At 34.1% G+C, this 12,082-nt stretch overlaps 1 protein-coding gene across 1 annotated transcript in view; it reads right to left on the reverse strand.

The window, feature by feature from the left end:
* The window catches only part of LOC123931091 (microsomal triglyceride transfer protein), a 46,966-nt gene extending 46,298 nt beyond the window's left edge, over positions 1–668 (reverse strand). The window contains exon 1 of the mRNA XM_045987845.1: positions 514–668. Within this exon, the coding sequence (XP_045843801.1) occupies positions 514–574 (61 nt within the window). The 5' untranslated portion in view covers positions 575–668. The remainder of the gene's footprint in view (positions 1–513) is intronic.
* Positions 669–12,082: the final 11,414 nt, after the last annotated feature.

Raw genomic sequence — 12,082 nt, forward strand, 5'->3', positions numbered from 1 at the left:
ATTATGATAATTCTCACTTTTGAATGGTAATGCAATTAAATGCATGCTTTGCCATTTCATTCATAATTCTTTGGGAAATCAAATGCCTTTTTCATTGGGTCTGATTCTTCTTGATGTCACATTGCTAAGCAACTAGAAGGAAATTTAAAGACTGTTTTTTTTTTAAATCCTCTTTTACAATTCAAATGAAGGAGCTGCATTCAGTGAGTGACCAACAGCAACAGGTAACAATAGCTGGCATTTCTTTTCTCTCTTTTAAAAATAGATCATGAATGAGAAATCGAAGCAAGGAGCACATTAGTCTAAGGGGCTGAAACTAAAAGGAACCTCTGTTTTCTTAATGTATGTAGGAATTTGAATTTGGTTTTCATTCCAACCCAGGCATGCCTTCACGAATATTCCAAAGTTATGTAGTTTTGAAGATGGTTTAGTTAGGAACTCTTTCACTAGTCACACACACACACTTTTTCCCTCAATGATTAAAACTAAGGTTTAGCAAAAATACAAACTTACCTTTAACAGAAGCTGAATATGAGGAAATGAAGCAGAGAAAAAGCACAGCGAGGAGAATCATAATGACTAGCTACCCTCTAATGCATCCAGTTCCCAGCCAGGAGTCACTGAGAAGTGGACTCTTCTGATGGCAGTGAGGGAGTGACCCTCCTCAGAACCTGCAACAAGCATGTTTATCTTTGGGGAAAGGTCAGATTCCAAACTCCAAAATGAGGACCTAAGTTCACCAAAGAGCTCACTATTAATGATTAAACTTAGGTGGGCTGCAGTTTTCAGTCTCTCACTCTACTTATTTTTTTTACTTAAGAAGGAAAATCAAGAAAATTTTCACTTTTGAGAGCTAAACCAGTCTGCCTTTCTATAAATTCAGAAGTATGGAAGGACACTTGAGAAAAACTGGTAGTGATACTTCTCTGCTCAGTACACAGTCATCATCATCCTATGTTAAGTGCTTTTCTGTACATTTTGCCACTTTATGTGCGAAGGTGGTGAGGATTCTCAAACTAAGCTAAACTTAATTGAATTTTATTACATCCTTGGAATTTTTTAATACTATGTGTATGCTATTATCTAAAAATCACTCTGAATTTTAAGATTTATTTTTAAATTTTTAAGTCGTACCACCACCAACCACTTCAAAATAATGTGATAGCAGCTAGAGCTTTCCATTTTGAAAACGAGGTTGTTCTCTTTATGTGTGAAATTAATGGGGTTGTAGTAAATCAGCACTATCACTAACGTGCTAGCAGGTCAAGTGAGGCTATTATAGCAGATCTCTAGCTATTTCCATGACAGGAAACACTTGTCTGAGTCCTCAGATTGGCTCGGTGTCCCCTGTGCTTTCTGGATCCCATTTCTAGGAAGAGATTCAGAGAGGAAATTCTAGCCCTTAGCATTTTTGCTACAGAAAATTAATTAGGAAATTTCTCTAGAATTAAAGTGAATATTCTAGTTTGGTTAAGTGAACCAACTCTTGTCCTTGAAAACTCCTGCAAGAGAAACCTGCTATGAAGAAAACCTACTAAAATGAGATGGTTGGTGAGGAAAGGGGGTGTCTGTAGAGATGTTTTGGCAGGGAGTAAAGCACTGGTGAAGGGTTTTATTTGAATGAACTTCAAAATACTTATAGCTATCTTTAAGTATAAAACGGGTTCTTAAATCTTCCCTCCTCTTTCTCAAAGCCCTTTTCTAAAATCCTAACCTTAAACTTATATCTTTTAGACAACCCAAATAAAAAGCAGCTAACTTAATAGGGTCACAAAATGAAATATAAAATTTTTAAACTTCCAAAGTTAAGCATTTTACCTCTTGAAATATATTTTGTATAAAGAATTGAAGGATGAAAATTGCCTTTATCACCTATTGATATTAAAACTTAATTTGCTATCCTAAGTTTCATATACAAATCATGTATGTTTAAAGTACTTATACAAAAATAAAATGTTCAGCTGTGACTACCACCTCAAAAGTATAAATAATAAGTTTTCCTGGGGTAAACAGGAAAGTCCATTCTTAGAAAAATGTTTGTTGAAGAAATATAGGTTTTTATGAATAGCAGGAATTATAAGTACAAGGTAATGTGAAAGTGCTTTGCTGCTTTACATTTGAATGGATTTCTATGTCTCCTACAATATCTGCATTACATACATAGTGATATGAAGCCATTATAGACACATAAACTTTACATTCTTATTTGTTTAAATTAAAGATTGGTTTGATTCATGTGATTCTATGAAAACTATCTTTTGTATTTCCATTTGAGCTCACAGGTACATAGAACTTTAATGTTTGTGGTTAGACTATGCTATGCATGCATGATACGTGTCTCTTTGGGTAAAGTACCATTTGTTGTCAAGTGTTTGCCAGAGTCCAACCAATAAAAGATGTATCAGTATTGCTTAATAAAATAAATGCAGTTTCACTTGAGCATTTGCTTCGGACTAGAAAGAAAGCTTCTATGAATCATAGTATTAAACAAACATTTCAGCATAGGATGTTCAAAGGAGCCTGTTTCTGTTAGTAATAAATAACATCATCCTTAAATAACATCATCCTTTTATATTTTGCTTATAACTTTTACTTTGTATAAAGACATTTGAAAGACTTAAGACTGTTTTACCAGAAATAAAATAAGAACATCAAACTCTCCCATATTCAGTGAATTCTGGGTACCTAAGAAGAAGCATTCTTCTCTGTTGCGCGGTTGATCAAGTAGAGCAAACATGGCATAATATATGTGGAAGATACCTCCCCAAACTCGTCACCTATTTTACATGGCATATGAAGCAGGACAGAAGCACAGCACAGTATAAAAATAGCAGAAGCTGCCATCTATGAAACAACTACTATGTATAATACCCTATGCTGAGCACTTCAGATTTTTTCCACTATAGCCTAACAATCAACTAACATATTAGAAAAATGAGGCTTGGATGGATTTAGTAAAAATAACTTAAGAAATATAGAAAAATAAACCTGAAAACCTAATCACTACTCTATTCAAAAAATATTAGAGATAGGAAGTGGAAAAATTGATTTCTTAATGATGACAGAGAAATATTAATTGGGACTGTCACTAACCTTAGCAAATCCATCACAATTTTGTACAGTGGCTAACAGAGCGCTTGACTGTTGTGTTTAGATGTTTCAGCCAGAACATACAGGGGAAAAAATTGATTTGTGTTAAGCCTGTCAAAATCAAATAATAGATTTTAAAACAATTCTCTTGCAGAGAAATTCTATTAATAGTACATAATACTGTGGAATATCTGCTATACAACTCTTTTGCAGTGAAAAATAAGAGACTAATACATAAAGATGGATGACTAATTCCAAAGTACAGTTGTGTTTCTGTTGAGTATCAGAGGTTATTAGGAGTTAACTCATTTTTGTAGATTGGAAGATAAATGAACTTCACCCACTAGAGGTTGGAAGGAAATGTATTACCCTACCAGATATAGATATAGTAAGTCAGGCTATAAGATAGCTATAGAGGAAAAGAAAAAAGTCTTTTAAACATTAGAACATTAGAACACCTTACTCTTTTCTTAGGGGGAAAAAAAAAAAAACAAAATGAAACATGACATTAATAGGAAAAAAAAATTTAGGGCATTTCAAATTACCCCTAAGTGGTCATAATAAAGTCTAAAAGCATTTTCAGTTCAGTGAGGGAGTTAGAATTTTCAAGAGGTCTTACAAAAAATAATTCTGTTAGGTTGAGAATATTCTTATGATGTGATGATCTCTTTTATGCCAAGGCAAAAGTATAGGAGAACACACGAACTATTTTAAAAGGTATATCTTAAGAATTCTCTTGGGAAAAATAAGAACCTAGTTGCCTAACACTAAATGTCTTTCCTTAACGAGAATAAACTTGAGACTTAGGGAGACTTAGGTTTCAAACATTTGAAATCTAAGGCTCTCTGAAAAGGATAGTAATTTTTCCAAAATGAAGTTATTAAACTTTACCCTTATCCCACCTATACACACACATATATTTAACAACAACAACAACAAAAAATCCTTATGGTTCAGTAGTAACCCAACAGCTCCCTAAGAGCAGTCTAACTACATTATCTTTGGCCACAAAAAACCCTGAATTTCTAACATTTAAAGGAGAGATATGATGACTCTCTTTCAGTAGACTCTTGTAAATAAAACAAAATTTAAATTTGGATCAGATTGATTTTAATTACTAAGGCAGTCCAGAAATTTCCCATATAGCCTACACCTAGTTATTCCCATTATCTTACATTATTTGTAAGATTTGTTTTGTGTTTTTAAAATTAACAAACCAACACTGATACATTATTATTAACTAAGATACATGCATATCTCATTTCATTGCACTTCACTTTATTGTGCTTTGTAGATCCAATTGGTGCCATTTTTCCAATAGCATTTGCACACTCTATGCCTCTGTGTCACATTTTGGTAATTCTTGCCATATTTCAAACTTTTTCCTTATTAATATATTTATTATAGTGATCCATGATTAGTGATCTTTGGTGTTACTATTGTAATTGTTTTAGGGCACCACAAACCACGTCTATATAAAATGGAGAATTTAATAAATAAACATGTGTGCTCTGAGTGCTTCACTGACCAAGCTCTTCCCCCATCTCTTTCCATCTCCTTGGTTATCCTTATTCCCTAAGATACAATATTGAACTTGGGTCAGTTGATAACCCTACAATGTCCTCTAAGTGTTCAAGTGAAAGGAAGAATCACTTGTCTCTCATTTTAAATAAAAAGCTAGCAATTATTTAGTGAGGGAGGCATGTCAAAAGCCCAGCTAGGCCAAAAGCTAGGCCTCTGGTGCCAAACAATTAGCCAACTTTTGAATGCAAAATTCTTGAAGGAAATTAAAAGGGCTGGTCCACTGAACACAAAAGTGGTAATGAAGGTGAAACAAACTTCTTGCAGATATGAAGAAAGGTGGAGAGGTCTGAATTGAAGATCAAACCAGCCACAATATTCCCTCAAGCTAAAGCTTAATCCAGGGAAACTTTCTAACATTCCTCAGTTCCCTGAAGGGTGAGAGAGGTGAGGAAGCTGTAATGTTTGAAGCTAACAGAAAAGTTCGAAGCTAGTAGAGGTTAATTTATGAAGTTTAAAGAAAAGAGTCATCTCCATAACAAAAATGTGTAAAGTGAAGCAGCAAGTGCTGATGTAGAAGCTGCAGCAAGTTATCCAGAAGACCTAGCTAAGTAATTCATGAAGGTGGCTACACTAAATATAGATTTTTGGTGTGGAAGAAACAGAAGAGGATGCCATCTAGGAATTTTATAGCTAAAAAGAAGTCGGTGCCTGGCTTCAAATCTTCAAAGGACAGGCTGTCTTGTTAGGTGCAATGCAGCTTGTGACTTTAGGTTGAAGCCAATGCTCAACTGCCTTTCAGAAAATCCTAGGGCTCCTAATAATCATGCTAAATCTACTCTGCCTGTGCTCTATCAGTGAAACAACAAAGCCTGGACGACAGCATATCTGTTTATCTAACATGGGCTACTAAGTATTTTAAGCCCACTATTGAGACTTACTACTCAGAAGCCTTCCTTTCAAAATATTATTGCTCATTGACAATGCACCCGGTCACCCAAGAGCTCTAATGGGGATGTGGAATAAGATTCAAGTTGTTTTCATGTCCATTAACACAATATTCATTCTGCACCCTCTGGATCAAGGACTAATTTCAACTTCCAAATCTTATTAATTAAGAAATACATTTCATAAGGCTATAGCTGCCATAGATAAACGATTCCTCAGATAGATCAGACCAAAGTAAATTAAAAACCTTCTGGAAAGGATTCCCTGATCCAGAGGCCAGTAAGGACATTTGTGATCCATGGGAAGAGATCAAAATATCAACACCAACAGGAGTTTGGAAGAAGTCAATCTCAACCCTCAGGGAGTATTCTGAAGGACATAAGACTTCAGTAAAGGGATTAACTATAGATATGGTGGAAATAGCAAGAGAACTAGAATTAGCAGCAGACCCTGAAGATGTGACAGGATTGCTGCAATCTCATGAAAAAAAAATTAACAGGTAAAAATTTGCATCTTGTGAATGAGCAAAGAAAGTGGTTTCTTGAAATGGAATTTACTCCTGGTGAAGATGCTGTGACATTCACTGAAATGACAACTAAAGTTTTACATAAAATTAATTGATGAAGCAGAAGCAGCAGGGTTTGAGAGGATTGACTACAATTTTGAAAGAAGTGTGCTACTGTGGGTAAAATACTATCAAACAGCATTGCTGTGTGTGAGCTGTGAAGTAATAACTCACTGCAGTTTAGATTTGCCTTTCCCTGATGATTAATATTGTTGAGCATCTTCTCATGTGACTATTGTCCATCTTAATGTTTTCTTGGTATAAAATGTCTACCCAGGTCCTCTGCTGATTTTTTAATCTGGTTGTTTGGGTGTTTGATATTAATTTGAGTATGTTCTTTTATATTTTGGATATTTACTCCTTATTGGATATGTAATTTGCAAGTATCTTCCATTCAGTAGGTTGCCTTTTTATTTTTTTGACGGTTTCCTTCACTGTGCAAAAGATTTTTAGTTCAATATAATCCCTTTGGTTTGTTTGTTTTGTGTTTTTAGCTTCCATTGCCCTTGGACCAGGAGACTGGTCCCAAGAAAGTATTGTTAAGACTGATGTCTGAAACCTTATTGCCTATGATTTCTTTTAGGAGTTTTAAGGTTTCAGGACTTATATTCAAATCTTTAGCCTATTTTGAATTTATGTTGTATATATATATAGTGTAAGATAGTGGTCCAGTTTTCCCAACACCATTTCTGGAGAAGACTCTCTTTTCATCATCAAATATTTTTGCCTCCTTTGTTATAAATTAATTGACTATAAATGCATGTTTTTTTCCTCTGGGCTATATATTCAGTTTCATTCATCTATATGTCTATTTTCATGCCAGTACCATATTGTTTTGAATACTGTAGGTTTGTAGTATAGCATCAGCTAGTGTGATACCTCTGGCTTTGTTCTCCTTCTCAAGATTACTTTGGCTATTCAGGATCTTCTGTGGTTCCATACAAATATAAGGTTTATTTGTTCTAGTTCTATAAAAAAATGCCCTTGGTATTTCAGTGGGGATTGCAATGAATCTGTAAATTGCTTTGGTATTTTAACAATATTAATTCTTCCAATCATGAGCATGGTATACATATTTATCTGTGTCAATTTCTTTCATTAATGTTTTACAATGTCTAGAATACAGGTCTTTCACCACAGTTAAATATTCCTAAGATATCTTATTTTTGATACAATAATAAATGGGATTGTCTTAATTTCTTAGATAGGTATTAGTGTACAAAATGCAATAAGTTTCTGTATATTATCCTGCAAATTTACTGAAGTCATTTAATAGTTGTAATAGTTCTTTTTAGTAAATAAAGCTTTTAGGGTTTTCTATACACCGTATCATGACATCTGCAGCTTGTGACAGTTTTCATCTTCCTTATAAGTCTGGATGCCTTTTATTTATTTTTCTTATCTGATTATTGTGGCGAGGACTCCCAGTACTATGTTGAATAAAAGTGGTGAGAGTAGCCATCCTTCTCTTGTTCCTGATCTTAAAAGTTCTCAGTTTTTCACATTAAGTATGATGTTAGCTGTGAGTTTGTCATATGTGGCCCTTTTTATATGGAGACATTTCCTTCTATGCTCACTTTGTTAAGAGTTTTTATTTGTTAAATATTTATTTATTTATTTATTTAAGATTTTTATTTATTTATTTGACAGACAGAGATCACAAGCAGGCAGAGAGGCAGGCAGAGAGACAGGGTGGGGAAGCAGGCTCCCTGCTGAGCAAAGAGCCAGATGCGGGGCTCAATCCTAGGACCCTGAGATCATGACCTGAGCCTAAGGCAGAGGCTTTAACCCACTGAGCCACCCAGGTACCCCGAGGTTTTTTTTTTTTTTTTTAAATCATAAATTGATGTTGAATTTTGTCAATCTCTGCATCTCTTGAAATGATCATTTTACCTTTTGTCAATGTGGTATATCATACTCATTTATTTGTAGATGTTGAATTATCCTTGCATCCCTAGAATAAATCCCATTTGATCATGACTTATGATTCTTTTAACCTATTGTTGAATTCAGTTTTCTAATAATTTGTTGAGAATTTTTGCATCTGTGTTCATCCAGAATATTGATGCTGTCTTTGGTTTTGATATCAAGATAATGCTGGCCTCGTAAAATGAGTTTGGAAGTGTCCCCCCCCTCTTCAATTTTTTATGGAATAAGTTGAGAAGGATAGGTACTAACTCTTCTTTCAATGCTTGGTGGAATTAACCTGTGAAATTGTCTGGTCCCGGACTTTTACTTTTTTGGAGACTTTTAAAATTACTGTTTCAACTTCATTACTTGTAATTGGTCTATTTAGATTTTCTATTTCTTCATGATTCAGTCTTATGAGGTTATGCATTTCTATGAATTTATCAATTTCTTCTAGGTTTTCCAATTTGTTGGTATATATTGTTCTAGTAATCTCTAAGAAAACGATTTCCTTTTCTTATCTTACTGCATTAAGACTCCCAGTAAGATGGTCAAATACATATATGTGTACTTTTTGTATTTTTGTATTCTTCTCTGAGTTCTGTCACTCCTCTTCAAATCTTCTTTCCTCCAGTCACTTTATTTCTGAGGTTTTTGTTTGTTTGTTTTATGTTGTTCTATCTTCTATCATTTAAAAAAAATCTTTTGGTTTGAAATATTGGGTTATAGTTTTCATATGCTTTTTTCTCTATTTCATATTTTATTATAACAACTTGAAAAGAAATTAACTGTAATCCTTTTTGTGGTATATTTTTAAGCTAAATAAGTTATCCTTTACCTTTAAGAGGAAGGGATGGGTATAATAGATTTCTAGCCTCATGATTCCAAAGCTTCCTTTTCTCATGTTTTCATACAATGACACCTACGTATCCTTGTCATTTCTGAGCTCTGTCTCTTCTCTCCCACTTTGATTTGGACCTGAATTTTTCTTTGCCTCTATTGTCCCATTCCTGTTCAATTTGGATTCTATTCCCAGAAGTTTCTACGCAGTGTTGGGCTTTGCCCAACAAGGGAGCTCAGGTTTATTAAGTTTTATGAGTTCATAAACTCCATATCTCTCCAGCACTTTCAGACCTTCCTGCTCCTCCCTTTCTACTCACCCTGACATTACAGACAGCCAGTTTTGCTCTTGATCTCATATTGGTCTCCCTTGCTTTTCAGTAAATACCTGTGGGCAGTTTGGGGGGCCTCCCATTCTCATGGCTTTCAGATGCTCTGTTGTCATCCTGCTGTTTCTTCCTACCCAGAAACTGATACTAAGTTGACAGTTTGTTCCCACTTGCTTATATTATGAGCTTTATGAGGCTTCTTTTTCACTTAATTATGTTATAGTCATGGTCTATATTTGTTATTGTTATTGTTTTGCTATCCAAGATGTTCTACCTGTTTTTAAAAAGAGATTCAGACTACAATGCCTCCATAGTTATCTTCACAGAGCTTCAATATTCATGTATTAATTGGAGAGGGAGTATGTTATATCTTTTCAAGTTTTAAACTTTTAAACTTTTCCTATATTTTTGAAATCAATCAAAATACAAGTTGAAATGATTATATTATTCTGCCTTTTAGATAGCTCCAACTAATTTAAAAATTAATTTGTTTTCTTAGCCTGAAATTAATGTACTCACAAGGATTAGTCTATTCCCATACCTCCCCACTCCCAACTTGCTGAAGAATACTCTTAGACTTAACAAAATAACAGAACTAGGCTTAAAATAATGCAATTTGTGATGACTGCCCAATGTTTTCAGGCCAAACATTTGGAGGAGCTCATAATTGTCTTTATTACCATTTTGTTGTTGTTGTTGTTACAAATTTCTAGTTCTATCTGAGCCCCTTTCGCACCCTACAAACCACAGTCCAACTTAACTGACTGCTAATTATTTGACTGTGGTCCACATGTTTTGTTTAGCCTGCTCACTATTTTAAAAAAGAACAAAATAGTTGCCAACACTTAAAAACCCGATTTCACATAAAAATCCAGTTTCCTGGCTTCTCTTTAAAAATCGAGATCTGATGTAATGAAGCCCATATTCCTACTTGGAACCTGTGCCCTGACTATACAGAGAATGGTCTCTCAGGATTGTACTTTTCTCCCAGATAGTTTCTTTCATTGTTATCTTCTAGTCCTCATAGACATTATAGGTTTGCAACCATGAACTTGAATCTCTTTTATTTCAAACTCTTATTTTGGCTTAAACCACTAAATATTTGCTAATGATTTCTAAATCTGTTTCTACTTAGAAATCCCGCATACTCCCCAGAACCCACATATTCAATATCAAACTATTTTTTTCAAAACCTAATTTTCTCCCACTATTCCCTAAATGACCCAGTTAACATAATTGCATTCCTATAGTTGTCCAAATTAAAAAACCCTTAGGGTTATTCTTTCCTCCTTTTTCTTCATCCTATCCACAGCTTTTCAATCATATGCCAAATTTTGACATGTCTTTGCTTTTTAGCTCCCAATATTTGAATACCTTTTTCTTCTTTATACCTGGAAAACCACTTATTTTCCAACATGGAGCAAAATTATTCAATTTCTAAAACTATATTTCCTGTCTCCAAGAGCATTTAGTTGCTCCTTTTCATGTATAGGTATCTCAAGCACATTGTATGTTGTATGGGTATTTATTTACTGCTGGCTTGCCCACTAGTCTATGGATTCCTTAAAAGGACACAGATTATGATCTAGTTATCTTTGTATGAACAGTACTAAGACCAAAACATGAACTCAATAAATGCATCACATAATGAAACACATGAATTTTACAAATCAATGACAATTATTTCATATCATGAATTTACTTTCCTATACTTTCTATATTATGCTTCAATTTCTGATTAAACCCCCCCCCCCTTTTTTTGCTGGCACTTTTTTGGTGCTTGATAGTAGAATCATTGATAGTAGAATCACTTAAATATTTGCACCACATGACTATAAAGTTAAAATGGCTATATCAAAAGAAAACTTATTGACTCTACCATGACAATATGAAGGTTTTTAAGGTAACTTAAAAAACTCCTGCTTTAAATACATAAGGATGCCAAACAGTAACACTGAAAAAATATATTATTACTCATAAACAGAATCCTGAGAGGCACTGAACAGCTGTTGAAAAACTTGGCACGTCATTATGCCAGCCTGAGTTTAATGACCTACATGTGAAGGGCTACATATCCAATTACTAATCCTTACTTAGCTACTCTTTGCCCTGATATAGAGGCAGCTGGAAAAGAGATGCCCTACTAACATCAGAAATGGATCCAGAATTTGTTGTCAATGTTCAGTTAAGAGATCTTTTAGATTTAAGATGAGGAAGAAACAGGAAGTAACCCACAACAGTCTTATAGCTGACCTAGTTTTTCAAGTAAAATTTGAGGGTTTAAAGCAAGAATCATTTCAGTTTTGTGATTAGAGAACTAAATTTTGAACTTAATTTTCTATTCATTAAAGCCTTTAAACATGTTTAATTATGTTTTCAAGTATCAAGAATAATTTACTTCACAATTCTTCACATACCAATATGGCAGTCTTCTATTCATCCATTCAAATCTCATTCTTATCTTCAAATTCTGCAGTAATCACCTATTAGAAGAAGGCTAAAAGAAAAGCTAAAAACGACAGTCTACTAGATTATGCTTCAGTTCTCCCTCAAGTTGACTTGGTCTATATATAGCAAAAAGATCATATAAGGTCGTGTATTATAAACAATGAAACGTCACATGATGTTTTGCAAAACTGTAAGAAAAATAGTTCAAGGAATGAATGGAGGTCAAGACTTAGGGTATAATGAAGACAAAAATTTAAACATCCTGGATTTAACTGCACCTTACTGGGAATTTGATTCACTCTTCCAATTTGATTTTCCATTTGAGTAGTGTGAAATCATGTGATACTAACAACCTTCTTCCGTATACATCATAGTTTAGGCGTAGCTATGCTTTCCTTCCATCTCCAGTAGAGAATTAAAGAGCTCTCCATCA

Source organism: Meles meles, chromosome 2 (genome assembly GCF_922984935.1).
Source record: "Meles meles chromosome 2, mMelMel3.1 paternal haplotype, whole genome shotgun sequence".
NCBI classification, from domain to species: Eukaryota; Metazoa; Chordata; class Mammalia; order Carnivora; family Mustelidae; genus Meles; species Meles meles.